The sequence below is a fragment of the Sebastes umbrosus genome, chromosome 6 (genome assembly GCF_015220745.1).
Source record: "Sebastes umbrosus isolate fSebUmb1 chromosome 6, fSebUmb1.pri, whole genome shotgun sequence".
NCBI lineage: Eukaryota > Metazoa > Chordata > Actinopteri > Perciformes > Sebastidae > Sebastes > Sebastes umbrosus.
The window spans coordinates 3,803,865-3,825,396 of record NC_051274.1 but is presented as its reverse complement, the minus strand read 5'-3'; the positions used below and the strand labels follow the sequence as shown (position 1 = coordinate 3,825,396).

The 21,532-nt window shown below is 41.9% G+C and overlaps 1 protein-coding gene across 2 annotated transcripts; it reads right to left on the bottom strand.

Annotated features, from left to right (window-relative positions):
* Nucleotides 1-6,167: 6,167 nt before the first annotated feature.
* On the bottom strand, nucleotides 6,168-21,412 carry e2f1 (E2F transcription factor 1). Of its 2 annotated transcripts, none has more exons than XM_037772527.1 (7): nucleotides 19,937-21,412; nucleotides 19,538-19,637; nucleotides 15,730-15,949; nucleotides 14,220-14,372; nucleotides 13,965-14,079; nucleotides 13,583-13,865; nucleotides 6,168-8,800 (listed from the first exon to the last, which is right to left on the bottom strand). In XM_037772527.1, the coding sequence occupies exons 1-7, from the start codon at nucleotides 20,186-20,188 to the stop codon at nucleotides 8,559-8,561; spliced, it is 1,365 nt and encodes a 454-aa protein (XP_037628455.1). In that variant the 5' UTR covers nucleotides 20,189-21,412; the 3' UTR covers nucleotides 6,168-8,558. The 2 variants fall into 2 exon arrangements, with proteins under 2 accessions (XP_037628455.1, XP_037628454.1); XM_037772526.1 differs by having other exon boundaries at nucleotides 6,168-8,804; nucleotides 13,587-13,865; nucleotides 19,937-21,404.
* Nucleotides 21,413-21,532: the final 120 nt, after the last annotated feature.

Sequence of the window (21,532 nt, the reverse complement as noted above, 5' to 3'; positions counted from 1 at the left end):
TATATATTGTATATTTGTGACATCACAAATGGACAGAAATCCAAACGGCTTGTTTCAAACGCACATTTTCTGAATGCGGGCTGTGTTTATTTCTCCATATATTCAGCGCTTTGATGGTTTAACAGTATTTATAAAGCACTTAAACCTGCTTTATAATATAAAAGACATGAAAATCTCCCTTTTTACAATATGAGACCTTTAAGAGGTAGTAATCTGAAGAAAAAAAGGAAAACTGTTTAAAACTGTGGAGTGTTTTCAAATAGTATTTAAAATATTAGTTTCATATTTTGGGAAATACGTTAGATGGTCTACATATATAAATAGTTAGATGAGAAAACCAATACCACGGATCAAGGACTTGGACTGGAAGTACAACATTCTACTATTTTTACTCACCACAACTCAACAGAATGAGATTTTAATGCATAAGGAGTTAATACTCCTGTAAAAAGTAAATCAATCCAATGCAACAGCCTTGTAATAATTGCAACCTCTGTGTGAGGTCATATTTTACCAACATTTTACACCCAATGACTTTCATCACTAAAAATCACATTTCAGAGGGAATAGACTGTTTATTACTACATATTACGCACTACTGACTGGCTTTCTCTGCTTGTTTTCTGGCCTCTGTGCTGTCTTGGGTAAAGGGCTCCCTCTAGCTGCGTAGGTGAGATTGTATTTAGTTGTATGTGATGTTTACTGCTGGAAAACTAGTGACTGAAATGTATTTTTTCTGGGTATTTCTGGCAGTGATAATCCCAGTCTCAGCCCTTCATTTAACATTCTAATAATGCTAAGATAATGTGAAGTATATTTTCTGATTACAGTACACAACAGTAATGAAGAGAGTAACTATAGAGACGGAGCGCAATTAAGTCCCGCCCACACCGGAGGGGGAAACAATTCATCGCTCTCCATCGACTCTGTATTGCGTGAAGGTGCCTCCTTGTCAATTCTGTCTGCTCACAAAAAACAACAAAAATGCCTAAAAGCTGCTGTGCGGTGGGATCACTCAGACTGTATATAAGAAGTCAACGTCGTCACGCATTGGTTTGTGGACAACCGTTTCGAAGCATCTAGTTCAGCATGTTGGCCGTCGCCATGTTTGTCTTTTGTAACCAGAAGTGACACGAGGATTGAGCTAAGTACAACCGAACGCTGAATAAGGCATTTTCAGGCAACTAATAAAGAGCATACTTAAAGGGACTGTTTGTAACTTCTTACACGTATAAATCATTGCGGGTAGGTGTCCCATGCGCGCTCGCGTGTGGCTACGCTGTTCAGACAAGACTCCAACACAAACTACACGGAAGCACCAAAACCTCTTGGTTGTATCTAGTGAAGCCCGTCTGTTAAACAGTGTTGGCTGCGGTCGGAGGACGCGGGGGAGACCGTAGCTTTGGTCTCCAGGGCCGGAGTCTCTGCTGTACTCTGCTCCTCTGCCTGCCTGCCTTCACTCACACACCACGCTCGTTCTTACTCGCTCTTTCGCTCCATCTAACGTGCATGCGCGCACACTACACACTGCAGAAGAGTTAGTTTAGCTCTGAGAATATCTAGTGAATGAACAGTGGACGTTTTGTGCAGAAATAACTGCTGCAGCTCCTCCAGACCAACAGAGGTTTCCCGTGTCTTGTGAAGTGACGGGGCTCCGCAGAGAGAAACGTTATCGTCTCTGACCAAACCTCCGGTGTCTCCCCTGTTCCCTCCGGCCGCGGTCGGGAGGCTGAAGCAGGAAAAGCCAACACTAGGATCAGCATTGATTCATGGAGAGACCTTCGTCTGGTCAGCTAACATTACTGCCAAGCAGCTGAAATATAGAGTGATATTGTGGTTTTAGCTGACGTGTGTCGCCTCACTGTTTTGAGCGATGCTCCTTCATGTCTATGTAGAGCGAGCACAAGCGCGAGCAACAGGACGCTGACTTTCGTTGACTTAACGGCCACAGGTGTCGCTGTTAACAAGCAATTTCTGATTCTTACAGAGTCCCTTTAACTTTCATGAACAGAAAACACACTGTGAAAGGTTAGAGTTCTAAGACAAAAACACAGAAAAAAACTGCCAGACCGAACAACGTGGCGACCTGTCGATCACAAGATAGCCACGCCCTAAAGAGGCAGGGGAATGACAGAATAAAACGTTTAAGTATCATAAACACAAGTTTATGATACTTAAATATTTTGTTCAGCAAGATAATCTCCACTGAACACCGCTTTTGTGATTTTTAAAGTGTGAATGTAATCACCACAAGTAAAAAGCTAACGTTAAGCTATAAACGAACTACACCACAGTCGCATGAGCACGAGTATACACAACGAGGCTGTAAAGGAGGATGAGTCGGCGTGATGACATTTAGTAATCTCATTTAGCCACTTGTTAGCATCTGCCTTTTTTAAAGACATATAAAAGCTTCAAAATTCACGAGTGGGATACTTATTGATGTATTTTATGTCATAGAACAAAACGTTAAAATCTCTTCAGCTCGTGTTAACCACAGACCTTATTTCAGGCATCTAACTACAAACCTATTCAGAAAAATCTATTGACTTCGAGAGAAGGGAACCGTAAGTCCAAAAAGGCTAATTCATCTCCGGGTTTTAGGACTCATTCCTGTAGCACTCTATAGGAGTGACGTGGTGCAAAAATAACATGTTCAATGTCAGTAATACAAAAGAAATCATTGACTTCAGGAAGTTCACAACCAATCGAACGGGTTCTTCCTACGAGCCCGGTGGTTCCTTTGCAGCCGACAATAAACTTAACCATGAACGGTAAAAATCTTTTGACATTTACACTGCAAACCTTGTGTACTATACGCTGAAAATATCTGCAATTAATGCAAATGATTAAATGGAATACTATATTTTTGGTGTGAGATTCACTTTTGTATAACAAGACAAGATGTGCGCAAATGGGTCAAATCAAAATAGTTAATTTTTAATTTTTGTCAAAGAAAAGTTGATACAAAAAGGGGCATATTGGGGCCCATTAATATTTCACAAGTACAAATCTGTAGTTTTTGTTTTACCCAAGTATTTAGCGACAAAATTAAATTTGTAAAAACACAAAAAACAACAGATTGATTGTTAAGTTGCTGGATAAGCTACAGTTTCCCTTAAAAGCACTTTGAACAGTGACTGAATCAGGGTTGGAGTCAATTCACTTTTGTTCTATTAAACCACAGCAATTTTATAGCATTTGTCAGCAGATTGCGCTTGTAAATCTTTTTTGCACCCAACAGTGACACCTTATAGATATTCAGACTGTTCTCATACACCGTTCGGAGCTATACCTATGAAAAGAAATGCACCGTATTTCGTATATATCCCACAAAATCAATTTGTATGTAATCTACGTAATCGTGAACCAGAAAGTATAAAGAGCGACAAAGTCCGCGTAGGGAGGAGTATGCGGTGGATGGATGGGTCTAAAAATACTGGACTTTTCGCCCAGGAGACCGCTGTTTGTGTCCCGTCTGAAACCAGAAGTCAACGCTGATTTGCCAGGTAACTTCCGTACTTATGTAACGGTACTTCTGTAACGGTACTTCTGTACGTATTTTAACCCAAACGTTGACTTATTTGTTACGTAACTTCCATACGTAGATAATGCCACCTCCGTAGTTATTTTAACCCAAACCACGATATTTTCCTAAACCTAACCAAGTAGTTTTGTTGCCTAAACCTAACCAAGACTTGTTTCCTGTGAAGACAGAAGTTTTATTTTGAAAAGACTGTACACATGTAACGAGCAGAAATTGACACGTGTTGCTAGACATTCATAGAACGCATGACAAATGAGGAATGACTTTTCATAAGATATAAGAACCGTCGTATGAGGGTATGTGGTGGTATTTATAGTGTTGTATAGCTTTAATCAATTGGCATATATTTCATGAATTTAACACAGCCCTGACCTGTTATTTCTGAAAATTATACATACTTTGATTTTTTTCAATTCCCAATCCTATACAGTTTTATTGAATTTTTTTTTAACTGAAGGTGATTTGATTTCAACCCTGGTGCAAATCTCAAGTTGAACTTTTTTTTCCAAACAAAACTCCACAAAAAAACACACGAAAAACGCCTGAAAACATTGCATTCTTTCTCCATGGCAACACATAAAATTAATTCCTGATTTGAATATTCATTAATAATTAAGATTTTTACCTCAACAAGGCACTGCATTTTGTCCTGCAGAGAACCAAAACAAGACAGGTTGACGACATGAACTGCTGACGTTCGTTGTGTCGACCAGTTCAGCTGGCGCTGGAAGTTTAACGCAGAGAGACAAAAAATATGGTACATTCTAAAGGGTTACAAAGGGCGCCTAACATTTTAGTGGCTTGTAAAACACCTTTGTCAGTTTGAACATTTTTCAGAAACTGAAATTATACACTGGAATTTATGGTTCAGATCTGAAGATAAAGGAAACAAAAGATGACTGCAGTTATAAGGTTGTCACACATTCACACGACAGTTTGAGGCACCCAAAGGCTACACTACATACATGTACAACCTTAGATTAGCTATGTTGCCTGCAACATGGAGATAATCTGTAATCTAAACTGATTTGACGGAGAAAGCCGTGACTAAAGAAGGTATGGAGAATTATTATTAGCCAGTTCAGTCAAAATGACAATAACTGCATTCCTGAATATTTCTATGCATCATTAGCCAATGCAAAGGTTGCACATGCAAAACAACAGGTAAGACGGGGAAATATATTCTCTATGAGGGGAAAAAACATCGCAAAATATAAATGTGCTACCGAGAAGCTAATTTACAAACAAAACAGGACATTTATCAATGCATGATTTGCTTGGATTTACCAAGTAAAAGTAAGTATGGGTGTAAAATCGCTTCCTGCCAGAAAATGGAGAATTTTGTACCATTTTTTTTCTATTAAACCCACCCCATTTTTTTTAAATAAATATGAAATACAACAAAACAATTACATGCACCCACACACATTAAAACCCAATACTTCAGGAATGCAAAAAAAACATGTTAGCTTACATAACTTAGAACAAGAAAAATACATTTTGACGCAGACATTTCTGTGACAACACGTAGCAGGACAGTTTTTCATCTCATACTCTTGAGTGCATGATGTGAAAACCTCTTTGTTATTGCTGCTTATTACAACTGAAAATCAATGTGGTTTCTAAAGAAACAAGGCATGTAGTAGCATGTCAAGATGATGTGACTATCGTAGAAAAACAAGAATCCTTTTGGGGCTAAGATAAGATATCCCAGGTACCTTCCTTTACCCGGTAGAGGTCATTGATTTAAGGCATGAACATTAACTTTCTGATCTGAAGTGCAAACACTGAACAGCATGTCCATGTTCTGCATTCCTATCCAGAGTCCATCACTTCCACTTAACCCTTCCAGAAGTCATCGCTGCTCTACACTGATTAGACCGGTCAAAGCAAAGATTGCAGCTGTGCTTTAAGCAAAGTTCACACTACACGACTTCCGAAGTCATCAGATCGCTGTACTGTTCACACTACACAACTTGCTGTCCTTGTAATCAGGAGTCTTTCAGTCGCTGTGGTTTTTACACTACACGACTGACTGGCGACAGGAGGTCACATAATACAAGATCTCTCACCGGGAGGATTCCCCGATGAGGTCTCCAAATTAGATTTTTCACTAAAACACACGCAAGAATTACACTGTAAATGATATGATACGTGAGACACATTGCTGATGTTGTTGGCACGTGTGTTTACAAGAAAAGTCTGTTTCCACTCTTTTTGACTATTTATTCCTCTAGGTGCAACAACAATTTTGCTCCGTGTTGCAAATGCAGCACATACAGTAAGTTCCTATTGTTACAGGCGACCCCTCCGCCCCCCCCGGGTTTCCTCAGGTGTCTTGTGCTCTCTCATTGGCTGTAGCTCGTGGCCGGAGTCCCCTGACAGGTCCACATATTTAGCATGCTAGATATCTGGATTATGTCTGCGAGGCACAAACATGGCAGTTCAAACATGACGCTCGAGCACTGATGTGCGAGCGAACGCTGATTTTCCTCCGATCTGGGGCTTTTTACCGGGGAGCTCTAAAAAACTGTCATGGAGCGGAAAATCAGGGCTAAAGTCGTGCAGTGTGAACTAAGCATTAACGATGGAGCAAACCAGACTGAATGCTTTTAGAAGGCATGCAATTAAGAGTGTACGGTCTGTGAGGATCTATTGAAGAGCTTTAACTGTGTGTCGGGGCCTGCTGGGAGCTTTCCCCACATGACAGTAAGAGTCAGGCGGGGAGCATTAGTCTACAGGCATCTGGTGAACTTTTCTCACTCACTTGGCTGAAAAAAAGATGAAAAAAAAACATGCACTGTCTTCAAGAATTTTCTAAATCTGTAAAAAACCTATTATCAACCTACACAACACCCACAAAACACATCTAAAACAGTTACACTCTCATACATGTTTGCATCAAAAAAACATTGATTTAAGACTTTGCTCTGCACCGAACACCTGAGACTATGGCTAAACGCCTAACTAATAGAGAACAACGGATTCAGTATTAGTTTTTAATCACTAGCATAACTGCAGCAGACTATCATCACCTGGTTTCCTGCACACCAACAAAATCTGGACCCTTACGGATTTTCATTTTTCCTTCGAAACCACGTTATTGGTCACACTGTGGAGTGTCTACCTTTGTCCTTTAGACTCTAACATGGCTTTTGAGAGCCATTCAGTGAAACCAGACTTCTTCCAGACGCCCAAAAGACATGTGTCTTTTGAAGAGAAAATATGAATATTAAATATGTCATGGTAACCCTTTATGTTACCATTTATTTGAAGAAAGATTCGGGTCGAGCTCCCCAAAAGCATCTTGTCTCTTGTGTTCATTTTTCACATAAATATATACAGCCCCGTAAAAACATCTGTTGGTCAGTGGGATTGGAGGGCGAATAAAAATAGACCTTTACGCCAAAAACACACCAGAGCAGCAGCGAAGTGAGGCCTGCAGCGAGCTGCCACTCGAGGTCTATGGAAAGATGCGGCAGCCCCTCCGAGTTCGGCGACCTGCAGCTGTTTTTGATTCAGCAACTAAGTACGGCCAAACTAAAGGTTGAGGAGAGTTTAACTTTTAACGGCGAGGTGAGTACCCGCAGCTAATCAGTAAACAGAGAGTCCTGTGAATGCTGTGACGTGTTGACCTGTGTTACAAAGAATTTGTTCCCACCACACTTCGCCGCTGCCTGGTGTGTTTTCGGCGTTAGCTATTTATTACCAACCAACACATTCTCATCCCAACTCGTCACATACTGCCGCTTTGTCAGACCCCTTGGCGTCACTATTTCCGTCACACTAAACACATGCCTAATGTTGTGAATTAAACAAAAACACTTGTTTAGGATTAGGCAACAAAAACACTTAGGTTTAGAAAAAAACAAAAACATGGTTGGGCTTAAAAAGTACTATGTTTTAACAGTGAAAATGAGACTTGAGGTTGTGAACATGGGACACAAACAGACAGCTAATTGTAAAGTGAAAGTGAAATGTAACCACGGGACACGAATAGCGATCTCCTGGATGAAACTCCCCGACTGTCCAGAAGATGATGCTAAACTCTCAAAGATGGAAACCCCGTATGTCTCTTTTTTAATACGTCATCACAGCACTTTCCCTGTGCGTTTACTGTTGGCGCAGATGGGTTTACATTGTGGTTAATGGAAAGCCGTGACAAAGCGTCAGTATTTGATGCCCTGGGAATGAGAACGAGCTGGTGGAACGTGCAAATCTAGTCATTAAGTTGGGGGCAATTATACCATGAGTGTCACTGTCAGACACAGAGATGTTAAAGAAACCAGTCTGTCAGGATTCCAGTGTTATAGATAAAACTCATTATTAATGGAGAGTTACTTTACTTTCGTGCTTATAACGACCTCCATCACTGTGGAGCACCAGAGCTCCCAAGACGCTTTTGGACAGCCCGGCACTGAATCTGCACTTCTCATAACGCTGGTTTCATCGAAGCAGCTTCAGCAGCGGGACGCAAACTTTTCCTCCTTTACAGAAAATAACTTCAGACTGAAACATCAGAAAACCAGCCTTATGAATCGCAGCAATGTGAGCTAATCAGTGTAAAGGAAACCAGCCCTACGAGTCCCATACTCCACACACAAACACCTGCACAATCCACTTGGATAAAACATTATCAACAACAACAAAAAACACACTTTGTACAAAATATCAAAATAACATTCATATAAATAATTTAAATAGCTATACTAAAGCTAAAGTCTTGGTCTAAAATTCAAATGGCCAAAGAGAATAGTGCTAATAATGTGCTGTACAATTTTGGGGACTGAGATTTTGGAGTTGGGATGGTATTTTGGGGATCACAGGCAATTATTACACAAAACATTTTCTCACACTGCACAGTTAAAACTTGAAGTTTGGGTTTTTTGACAAAGATTTGCCCATAAAATGTTGATTTCCAGCCCTCGTTTAGAAGCCCCAGGGAACGGAGGAAAAGCCCGAAATCTAGTCTCCCACAAGCTCCTCCTCTCCTCCTCGTCGTCTTCTTCATCTAACTGTCCCCCAAAACTTGCGATAGGTCACCAAAGTCACAATCAAACAGTTCACTGATACCTTCATGGTCCTCTAGTCCAAAGTGGTAGTCGTGACTGTGAGGGGGGGACAGATTGATGAAACCGTCCAATGTGAGAGGAAGGCCATCTCCGTTCAGGAAGTCCGAGGAGGAGAGGGGCGAGAAGTCAAAATTGGGCATGTCGCCGAGGCTGGAGAACGGGTCGCCTCCCAGGAGCGATTCTGTTACAGAAAGTCAAATGTCAAAAAAACACTGGACCTCAGGAACATTTGTTAACGCTGGAGTTTGAGCAATAACTAATTAGATAATTAAAAACACACACAAACAGGAAGCGCGTCAACCATTTTGTGTTTGTGACAGTACATATCATGTATGTAACAGAGCAACACACTTTGTCATGTCATAGCATGAAAAGCACAGGTGGAACTACAGCAATAACATCAACAAAGGCTGAATGCCATTCAGGCGTCAGCTCCCAGGTCCTGCATTGTGCATGCTCACTCATTGGCATGGCTTACTGTGACACTGAAAATGCCTGTGCTTTTCCTGCTATGACTGTGAATTGAATCACTGGGTAACATACGGAGTGCTGAGGTTACAGGATGATCTATTGCTGAATTGAGTTTTGACAATCTGGTCTTCTGCCATCACCACAACTAGACCCATGAAAAACAGACAGCAGATCTAGCGAGTCCCCCCCTCCTTTGTACAATGTGGGACAAACACAAAACTCACTTGCAACGGATATCTGCTAAGCTTGTCACGGTGGTTGGTGTTACACGGTGGCCGGGCACACACGGGTTACATTACGTACCCACCGCCCCCACCGTCGTTTTTTTTTTTTTTTACAGAAATAAAACCCATTTACTTCATTTTGGCGCATCAGCGGCATGTTATCAACACATAGTCGGACAACAGACGCTACAAACTAAAAGTGAATGCATCTGCTCTGTACGGCGTCTCAGCACAGAGTAGCAGGTGTCATATTTCACACACGCGGGACGAGAGAGAGTTGACAGACAACACGATGCGAAGCGAAAAACAAAAGCGCCTATTTGGCAGTATTTCAGATTTTAAACCTAAAGCTGTAAGAGAACAATAATATTAATGAGGTAATAGCCGTGAGGAGGACGGAGCGGTCACAGCCGGCCCCGCAGCAAAAGCTCTACCGAGGGGCCGGACACACACCCACCCAAAGGTAAACATCAAAGTCAACTTTTCTTGTAAAATGTCCGGTGTAAATCGGTAACACCGGTGTTGTCACAAGTTTATTAACCGGTGAGAAATTTTCCTCACCGTCACATTCCTAATATCTGCCCCGTTTAAAAGGTCAGTATTCACAAATGATATTGCACTAATGATATTACAGCGCAAACACGCCCATAGAGTTTTACAGCTGAGTGCAATTTGCCATTTTTTTTTGTGTCCGATTGCAATTATCCACGTGGCAAAGTATAAAATGCTTAAGGTCAATGCGTTGGTTGTGAGGGGTGAGAGTCAGCCTGAGCCGGAGGTCTAGTCAGGAGGGGCTTACCAGAGTGCCACTTCCATCTAGGCCAGTCACGATAACTAATTTTGTTGGACGATATATTGCCCCAGAAATAATTGCGATAATACAATATTATTGCCATTTTAAGACCATTTTATGAAACCGATATAATGACAATAAAATAATAGGGCAAAGTCCACCTTTAAAAAGAGAAATGAACTTTTAATTCTTTGGAATTGGAAGGGGAAAAATATATTAAAATATCCTAAATAAATAAAATAAACAATAAAGAGTCTCGGACACTTAACAAAAATATGCAATGTCTGCGCAACGCCCCAAGTCTTAAAATGATGGGGAAAACCCTGCTGATTGTTCTGGCATCATGTTGGCAAAAACATTGGTGACTTTCTTATGTAAACAAACACAATGGACAATATGGAGGTCAGCAAAAACTATTGAGTTCATGTCCATATATCATACCATAAGTCAATAATAAGCAAAGGATTTAAGAAAAGAGGAAGAGGAAAAACTAATTTGTTTATTCGCTGATATAATAACCTTCATTCATTTTTACCTCCGCCAAGGCCGAAAGAGGTTATGTTTTGAACGGTGTTGGTTTGTTTGTTTGTTTGTCTGTTACCAGGATTACTCCAAAAGTCTGCGATGGATTTGAATGACCTTTTTTAGAGGGGTGGGATGTGGCACGATGAACAATCCATTCGATTTTGGTGGCGATCCGTATCATGATCCGGATTCAGGAATATTTTTAAGAATTCCGATCAGCCTGAGCATTAAAACCACAGAGTATAACACATGTGCAGTGCAGCTGAGGATGCGTTGATGACGCATGACCCCGACTTCTTCCTTCAGAGAGAGAAACAGAGAGAAAGCGGGAAGTGGGACGACGACACCTGTAGATTTGGCGTTTTTTCACATTAAACTCGGTGAAATTACAGTTGAGTTCGACCAAAGCACACTTGGTGATTGTTGGAAAGAGTAACGACGACGGTTTACGTGAGTGTTATTTTGTTTCTGTCCAGTTTGAATGAAGTGTTTTACGATGCTCCGCTACGAACAGCTGATCTCAACATAAACAAAAGACACGTGGATGATGGCGCAAGCTGAACAGAGAAGGGGGGGCGGAGGTCTGCGCTCTCCAAGTGTCATTCTAGTTTTTCTTCTTTTTTTTTTTCTTATACAATTTCAAAAATGGCATGTAGGGGAGCTTTATTAATTTTTTTCTCATGACAACTGTCATTGCATCCGGTCACTGAATCCCAAAATAAATGAATTTGAGCAGACAGCCCTTATAAATGCGCTTCAGTTACCACCAACTCTCTGAAGACGCTAATAATTTCACTGTAACTGTGCGTGGCTATCAGCGCTGATCTCTGTGCATTGGACTGTTTTTGCAGTGAGGCTCATTTGCATAGAAAGGGGCGGATTTTACACCTAATGTATGCATATTACCTAATTTAAATAGGAGCAAATAGCACAAAAGCACAGAGACCCTATTTGTTTGGCAGCGCAGTTAGGAGTGCATTTTTCCCTTTGCGGGTGCTTTGAGAACTATGGCCGCAAAATTGTTCATCTTTTGTGAATTCAACCCCGAGTTTGCAGAAGCTGCACATAACTCAGGTGTTGAAATAACATGAACAAAAAATAAGAGTGGGAATCAGTACTTGCATTAGCAAGCTAGGCTAACCAGCTTGCACTTTCTATGTGGAATACAAACTAGGGATGTCAAAATACCAGAAACTTAGTAGTCGACACCAATACCAGTGAAATTCCACGATTCTCGATATCCAATTCGATAACAAAGTAAAAAACAAATCAATAATTTCCATGTACTTCACCATACAGTCCTTTATGCCATTTTGCATACTGTTTGTGAATTTATTATTAATCCCTGATGATCCGCCTCAAGTTTCTCGCCAAAAACGACATTTTACAAGATTACATTTGAACCTTTCATGATAACGTTGTAATTTACCTTCGCCCAATACTCATTTTTACTGAATAGAGATTGGACGGATCATAATGTAACTCTATGCAATCTCTGTACATTAGCTGTAAGCTTCGTTATGTTGCCAAGCAGGACTGTGCTGCCCACCGGCTGCGAACAGCTAACGTTAACTAGCTCTCCTCCTCCTTTCAACACGGATTTGTTGTTCACAATGTCGCATTATCAGAGAAATTTTCTACGGTGCCTGGCATGACGGGACGGCGTTAGTCTCTACCCCTGATCCCTGGTACCTGCAGTACTGTAGAAAAACTAGTACCTTCAAGTTTTCAGAATTTCGGCATTGACTTGGTACCGAAGTATCGGACATCCTGACATCCCTAATATAAACTTAACAGCACGAAGAGTCATCCCAAATGACAAATGTTAAATCACTAACCGCACATAACCAACGCTATGTAGGCCTGTTGAAAAACTCCTTTTCCTTTGTTGCCATTTTCTCCAGCACCTGTACCGAACTGGGGTTGGATGTGCACGCTATCTACCTCCTTTTTGCTTTTAGTATGATGAAATGTTATCGTTTGGCTCAGGGCTGCATTGTTCCCTTTACTCCAGAAGACTCAACTCTTTCGTGTGTTCACTGTATGTAGAAGTGAATTATGCAGAAGGAGACGCTTAAGAAGTCTCTATTGATAGTTTTTTTCCCCCATTGTACATGAATTCAAGTTGACCACACTGCTGCTCTCCACGAAGAGTGACAACTTTTTACAGCAGTGAAACCGTATCACTTAAAAGGGACCATTTGTAACTTTCAGAAATGCTTGTTAACAGCGACATCTGTGGCCGTTAAGTCAACGAAAGTCAGCGTCGGGCTCACGCTTTGCTCGCTCTACGTAGACATGAACGAGCATCGCTCAAAACAGTGAGGCGACACACGTCAGCTAAAACCACAATATCACTCTATATTTCAGTTGCTTGGCAGTAATGTTAGCTGACCAGACGAAGGTCTCTCCATGAATCACTGCTGATCCTAGTGTTGGCTTTTCCTGCCTCAGCCTCCAGGGCTGAAGCAGGAAAAGCGGGTCGGTGCCGGGGCTGAAGCAGGAAGAGAAACGCTATCGTCTCCCGACTGCGCCCGCAGAGAGACACCGGCACCGGTCGGAGACAATAGCGTTTCTCTCTGCGGAGCCCCGTCACTTCACAAGACACAGAAACCTCTGTTGGTCTGGAGGAGCTGCAGCAGTTATTTCTGCACAAACGTCCACTGTTCATTCACTAGATATTCTCAGAGCTAAACTAACTCTTCTGCGCATGCACATGTAGAGGTGGAACGAGACAGCAAGACAGCGAGAACGCGCGCGGTGTGTGAGTGAAGGTAAGCAGGCAGCGGAGCAGAGACTCCTGCAACACACGAGCGCGCATGGGATCCCGACCCGGTAGATTTATGAGTGTAAAAAGTTACAAACAGTCCCTTTAAGAGTATCACTTAAAAACATTTGAAATTGAGGATAATAAATGTACATTCATTTACTGACAGATGTCAACACTCACCCGCGTCACCACCTAACACCAGTGATGAGGGGTCCTGCTGGGAGGCTGCCGTCACTGTGGACGACGTGGACGCTGGCGATGATAAACCCACTTCCAGGGCTGTTGTGGATGTACTGGCTTGCGATTTGTCTGTGGGTTGTGTGGGAGGCGGGACCGGGGAGGTGTCTGCATTGGGTTTGGAGGGACTACTTCCTGTCACGGGGCTGCAGACGCCAGAGCTGTCTTCTGGACAGAGGAAGACGTCGATTGGACCCCGCGTGCTCTTTAGCGACACCTGGTAACCCTGAGGGATGAAGGTGAATATATGCACGGTCAGGTGAAAACCTCACAACCACAAAATGAACATGCTTCAAAAACGCTGAATGACATTCAAGGCCCGTACCTTGCTGGGTTCTGAAACTTGCATCTGGGTCTCTGGTGGAGCTCTGATCACCATGACCAGCTGGTCTGGGGAATCAAATGACTTCCTTAAGTCCTGGCAGTGCACATAGCCCAACGTGATGAACACAACCATTAAGGAATGCAATACAGCAGCAAGTGGGGTCATTCTAAGACTGCAACGCCGTCTTAAAAAAACGCTTTGCCATCTATGGAATGCAAGATTAAACAAGTTACTAAAAAACGGTCAAAAGGATATTTCTTGTTCTGTGGGTCCTCTGTGAGCAGTCGGAGCTGGAGGTTGCATTTAGAAATGAGCTCGTCCAGCTGCTCCTCAGCGTCTGTGAGGTCACATACCTCCCTCTGCAACTCCTTATGGCGGGAAACCAACGACGCATCAACTCGATTACCACTGCAGGAGAAGGAAGCACGGAAAAAATAAAAAGTAATTGAGGTTTATTGACTCCAAACACCACATACCAGACACTTTTTAATATTTTACTGCCATAATGAGGCACATCCTGCCTATTAGGTGTGGGGGAAAAAAATGGATTTCACCTACGTATGTATTGTGATTTTCTTTTTTTTTACGATTTTGAAATCGATGTTTTAATACCAGAATCAATATATTTGCTTCATTTGAGTCTATAGGGAGGTAGAGGGAAGTTAACGCTTTTATTGTTGTAGTCTGAGTAACGTGACGTCATATCCGTTCCGTATCCTTCAACCGAAACAAACCGCAGTTAGCTGAAACGGTAAAGTAGAAAACGGTGGATCCATGTGGATACGACCTGCACCCTCACAATTTAAATCCAGCGTGGTAAACACTACACATCCAGTAAAGGATGGAAACACTTTGGGTTTCACACATTGCAGGAAAAGCAGAGCTAGACATCACGGCTAAAGCTGCATGCTAACTCCGTTATGGACAGGAAACATTATCGTATTGTCGTGTCATGCGGTCGAGCCGGCCGTCGCTCTCGTCTCCGTGGTCAAATGGGCCGACGCTACAACTGTAGAGCACCCATACACTGACAGTTATGTTAAATGCATTCAAACGGCCCCGATGGAGCTGACCATGGATGGATAAAGAGAACGGAGCTGACGGGAGAGCTAGAGACGGACTTGGTGAAGTTAGAGGAAGTATACACGTGTGACTACGTCCGGTTTTCAAAATAAGGTACTGCATATACAAAATACATGTATGGAAATAAGATTGATTGGAATATATTCACCAGAAGTATAAAACAGTACATCTCCCTTATAAATTAAAAAGAAAATACCACTAATTTGTGAGGGAAAATTCTTTGATTTTTGGGTTGCTGGAAAAAAAGTAATACATAATTCCTGACAATGACTGATATATTTGACTTCAGGACATCTCTGACTACATACATGCTGAAAATCAAACATTTGTACTGTATTCATTTAGATATTTTCCAAAATAAAGTCCCTAGAAGTGTATGATTCAACTTTTTCCCATGGTCTAGTGTTAAAGAAAGTTAACAAAAATCACAATAAATTGTAATATCGAATTGCAATACTTGCAGATTCGCAATACACATCGAATCGGCACCTAAATATCATGTTAGTATCGGATCAGGACATACAGTAGGTGTATCGTCCCAGCCCTACTGCTTAGGGGCTGTAATTCATATTTTCAGATTTTTTATTTACTGTTTACTGTATTTGTGCCTATTATATTTTAGAGTTGCAATTGTTTATGTTTCACACACCAATTTGATGTAGTCATATTTATTCATACTCACAGCCATTGGATGTTGTTCTTGGACTTCTTGGAGATCAGCTGGATTCCCTCCAGTACGTTGGTTATGTCGTAGATGCGTCTCTTCTGGACATCCAAGACCTGCGAGGCCCAGTTCAGGTCCACCACGCCGTCGGCCGACTGGGACAAGAGGTTCAGAAAGCGCTTGGTGGTGAGGTTCAAGGAAGTGTCATACCGTGACTTCTCCGTCGTTGTTCGAGGAACTGGAAAGACAGGGAAAGGGAATACATATGGGTTTAAAAATTCTGCTTTTAATTAGAATGGGTAGTTTCTTTCCCCGTAAAACTAAACCCGTGTGGCCTTACAGCACAGACTGAGGCTGAGTTCGGTGGATGACGAGGGGAAAAGGATTAGAATTAATCACATTTAAATTAAAAATGACTTTTCAACTGCCTAGTTAGTGTTCCATGTTATACTGTACATCTATTTAAAAACTACTTGCATCACATTTTTACATCTGCAGAATATTCCATTCTATTAAATTCCACAACATTTACATCCTAGAAATCTTTAATACTTCAAACCAGTTTATTCCAACACAATTAAATAACCAAACCCACCCAACAAAAACAATTCCCTTTCTCTCTCAAACCAATATGCCCTAAGACAAAACTAGGGCTGTCAATCGGTTCAAATATTTAATCGCGATTAATCGTATGATTAATTTATACGATTAAAACTTGAGCGCTGCAGCCTCACAGAGACACCTCCACCTGTCCAGCTGTGTGGAGTTTGTATATTCTCCCTGTGTCTGCATGGGTTTTCTCCTGGTGCTCAGGTTTCTCCCACAATTCAAAGTTATGCATGAGGCTAATTGGACACTCTAAATTACCTCTAAATATTTTTTAGATAATTTTTGGGGTAATTTAGAGTATGAAAAAAAAGTTATCGATCATATGTCAGTAAGGGTTTTTGCCTGGTGCTCAGGTTTCTCCCACAATTCAAAGTTATGCATGAGGCTAATTGGACACTCTAAATTACCTCCAAATATTTTTTAAATATATTTGGGGTAATTTAGAGCATTACATTTTTTTTAAATTGATTATATTTCAGTAAGGGTTTTCTCCTGGTGCTCAGGTTTCTCCCACAATTCCAAGTTATGCATGAAGCTAATTGGACACTCTAAATTACCTCCAATTATTTTTTTATATATTTGGGGGTAATTTAGAGCATTAAAAAAAACTTAAATTGATTATATTTCAGTACGGGTTTTCTCCTGGTGCTCAGGTTTCTCCCACAAAATATATTAAAATAAATAAAATAAATAAAACTTAATTAAAAATCAAATAAACAGTCAAATAAAAGTCTTACTCTGCCTCTCTGAATAAAAGTATACAGTATAAATACAAGCTGATCAATAAATTCATTATTATTAACAGACAGTTGTAAACTACTCAAACATCTTTTCTTTCTGAATCAGCTGAGCTGATGAACCTCAGTAACAACAAACTCATCTAAAGATGTATGAGCTTATTTAAATCACTGACCAGTGCATTCATGTAGTAGTATTAGTAGTATCAGCAGTACCTGTAGTAGTATTAGTAGTAGCAGCAGTACCTGTAGTAGTATTAGTAGTAGCAGCAGTACATGTAGTAGTATTAGTAGTATTAGTAGTAGCAGCAGTACCTGTAGTGGTATTAGCACTAGGGTATTCAGAGAATGTGTGGTTTTCCTAGGTAGATTGACAATAAGGGGGTTTCTGAGCAGTTTCCAGAACAGAAATGCTCATCATTCAATCGACAAAAAAATAAATTCTTCCAGAAATCTCCAAATGTCAAAAGTTTTTGATACCAAATCGTAGCATGGCTTTTTCTATAGTGTTCCTCAAGGTCTTGGTGTCTTAATATGGTATTTTGGGGGGACTTTTGATCATTTTTATCAATTCTCGAGTGGTTAAATTTAGCACCAAATCTATGTAACAAATGGTGTCAACCCAAAAATTGCTGCAACAATGTATGAGACATAATTGAGCACAGGGATGGCCATCATATACTTCTATCATAATGTTCTAAGCTCTGATACCCTTTCACATTTTAATTAATTCATTAATTCATTTTTATTTCTTATTAATGACTAGAACAACTTGACACACAGTGCTGAGCTCTTTCCTCAAATTAATCCTCCTATTCCTAGCTTTCAGGTGATGTACACCACTTCTATGTGACATCTACGGTTGACTTCTTATCTACCCCTGAACATCCCCTGTGCCCCACCCCGACCACTTTTAAAAAAAGAGGGTGGAATTGTAAGGAGTTGACAGTGTTTGGTTTGTCCGTTCTGGGCTACTGTAGAAACATGGCGGACTCTGTGAAGAGGACCCGCTCCCTATGTAGATATAAACTGCTCATTCTAAGGTAACGAAAAGACAACGATTCTTATTTTCAGGTGATTATACAATAAAGAAAACATACTTATTAATATTATATTCTATTTCTGTCAATAGATCCCCCTAATTGTTACACACAGGTCCTTTAACCTGTGTTGACTGGCTTGGTTTGAATTGACAAAAGAAGGGTTGAACATGGGTCGGATAACCCTGGTCATTGGTGTAAAAGAGGCAAAACACTCAAGTATATTTTCTGTTTTGTTTGTTGTGCATGTAGTGAAGCTAGGGATGCCAATTTTGAAAAAAAAATTTAACCAATAACTGACCCTCGTTAACCAATTATTAACGGTTAACCAACAAGATCAGTGCCTCGCATGCAGCGGTGCCCCAGCTGAAGTGTAGGAGCACAACAGACAACTGAGTCCCCAGTTCACTCGTCCCGGAGAGTTACTGTAGCAGCCACGGTGCTGCGTGTAATGTCGAGGACACGTGCAGCCACTTTAGTCTCCACCACGTTATTTAGTTTAGCTGCCAGGGTGTCAGCTGTGTGTCTGTCAGGGCGTTAACGACAGCGAATGTCCAACAGACCGTGTGTGTGTGTGTGTGTGTGTGTGTGTGTTTGTGCTACGTTAGCAGCTGTAGCGTTGCTGGTGGCTTTGTGCTCGCCGAACGCAGTCACAAACACACACGGTCTGTCAGTGGAGCGTTAAGAGTGTCCGACAGACCGTGTTAGTGTGGTGGCGGTGAGTGTGGGGTTGTTGGTGGCGTTATAGCTGTGAACGTAGCTGTAGCAGTGTGTGTACAGTTTATTTGTCGGTGAATAAAAGCTACAACTCCTCAGCTTAAGACCCGAGCCAACTTCCTGTATCAATGTATGCAATGCCGGCTCAGACTCTCTTAAGATGGGCTGTTAAGGTGGACCAGCTTTTCTCCTTTAAGTGACAAGCTGCTGAGTTTTGCTCAGCTTTTTAATAGATTTTTAATGTTTCTTTTTAACCGTTTTACCGATACAGTTAATCGGTTAAGCGGTAAATTATTAACATCCCTAAGTGAAGCATGACAACCATTCAACCATTTAAAGCTCCTTCCTTACGTTTTTGAACTTGTGAACCACAACGATTGATCAGGGTCAATAGGAGGGACAACACAATATAAATCAATCAATGCATAATAATATAAAAATTGTCTTGACAATTGACCAATAGTTTTAGTTCTTTCCGATACTAGTCGGCCTGGTGAAGACAAAGACAGGTTGGCAGGCTGTTGTCTGTGCTGATAAAAGGACAGCTGTTATTTTAGGACAATGACGGCTGTAGCAAAGGTCAGAGTTTGTATGGATTGTATGCATTGGATGGATGTAGTGCTCACGTGGCGCTGACGTGCTGCTTCTGCTGTGAATTTTAGGTAACGACGAAAGAAAAAAATCAGCAGAATAAACGGAGCTGTGCAATGTGTCCGTGTGTACCTCTGGGAGGGGCTGGCGTGGAGGGTGGTGCTTGGCCTATGGACGGTCGAGAGGTGCTGACATACTGATGGTCACTGTCCAGGTCCAACTTCCTCTTTACCTGAAGAATCACCAAAAAAAACAAACACCATTAACTACTATAATTATATACTACATGTTGTTAGAATGATGTACTAATTATGTATTAAGAAGAGGAGAGCGAAAACGACTGCTTAATGAAAAGCAAAATGTCTTAAAGCAACAGGTGGCTGCACTTGTACAGATTTGTTACACAGGCAGAAAGCATGGAATCATTTCAATATAATATGTGAAAGGAAAACTCCTCAGCTAACCACTTCCCTTATCGCTCTTTCACTTTCTTTGACCTTTGTCTCTACCGCTTCTCCCCTTTCTCCTCACCGGAGGTCTTCCCAGAGCCGGTCGTCTCTTGTCCTGGATCCCCACATCAACGGGGCCCTGTGGCGTGGCAAACAGCAGGATTTCCCCCGTGCTGGTGGGGGCAGCGGTCGGGTGGAGTCCCTCATTGCTGGGGCTGGTGATGATCACTATCTGGTGGTCCTCGGCCAGGTCAATACTCCCAGAGTTCAGCAAAGTCTCAAAGTCAGCCAACAGATCCTCGGACGTCTGCCCTGTTATCAGAGTCTCTGACATGGCAGTGTGTCACAGAGTACCCCTTCACTGGGCTCACAAACTAGAGAGATGCTGCAGTTTGAGTATCAACACCCACTGGGAGTTGCTGTACTCTGTGAATTTAAGGAACAGTGATGAAACCTTCTGAAAGTTTGCTTGCATGTGTTCACAGGCAGCTTGGACATTTCTTTTAAAAAAAGTTCCCCTTTTCTCTATTGCTCATAAACAAGCTAGTACATCTGCATCATAAGCAACAAGATCACTTCAACATAAATGAGAACCTATTTTAAGCTAGCTTCTGGAAAATGACTACTTTGGGTCTGGTGGTGAAACAGCAAGACGGGTGATCTGCCAAAACAGGAAATGTGGCAAATATAAGAGTATTGCTAAATGCATCCCAACTCTCCCCCTCTGAGGCTCAGCCGCTGATAGATATAGTCGAATAAAAGAGTCGCACATTGGCCGTGACAGCAATCAAGGCTGGAGGTTAGCGAGCTAGCAGGCTAATCTTTGTGTTTTCATGTCTCCTGTCAGCAGAGTAGAGCCGCGAGGCCTGGCCACACTGCCCCTGAACACAACACAACTACCAGCTCTGCTAACCAGCTAGCATCTGATCTCATCACAAAGACCCGACACACAAGTTAGCAAAACAACACGACAAAACTAGCTTTGGAAGTGTGTCAAACAAGAGCAGATCTCCTCACAGCTCAGACGGGACGCAGGTAGATTACTATTGTGAACTTTAGAGCAGCGTCCCAGGAGGGAGCGACCGAGAATATAAAACATCTACAACGCTGAAGACACACATCATCATCATCATCATCATCAGCACAACTCACAGCGCAGTCTGAGAGCACATGTGATGAAGCTCAGCGGAGCACAGAGCGATCTCCTTACATATTAATACATAGATATGAATATATAGATATATCTATAGGGCAGCAGATTAGCGTGCTAGCTGAGTTATTAGCCGCACTTCTTCAACCCCCTCGTTTAGTTGGGGCACGCAGGAAGCAGTCGGACTAAACTGGAGATGTAAGAAGGAACTAAACCGGAGAGATCAACACACGGATCGGTTAGAGCAGTAGCCGCCGGTCCGTCGGTCGGTCGGTCGGTCACAACCGGGTCCGGTCCGTTTCTCAACCCGCCGTTCCGACCCCGTTATCGGCTGGTATTGTTGTTATTGTCCCAGCTGATCTACATCTAAAACAAGACTCGGACGCTTTTTCGCGCGAAATCTTTTTTGCCGCGAAAACCGGCACGTGCTTCAATGCGGTGGTTACCATTGGTAGACAAGCGGCACTTCCCGTAGGGCGGGACCGGGCGGCGTCTGATTGGTCCAAACCTTTGTCCGTCATCGTATCG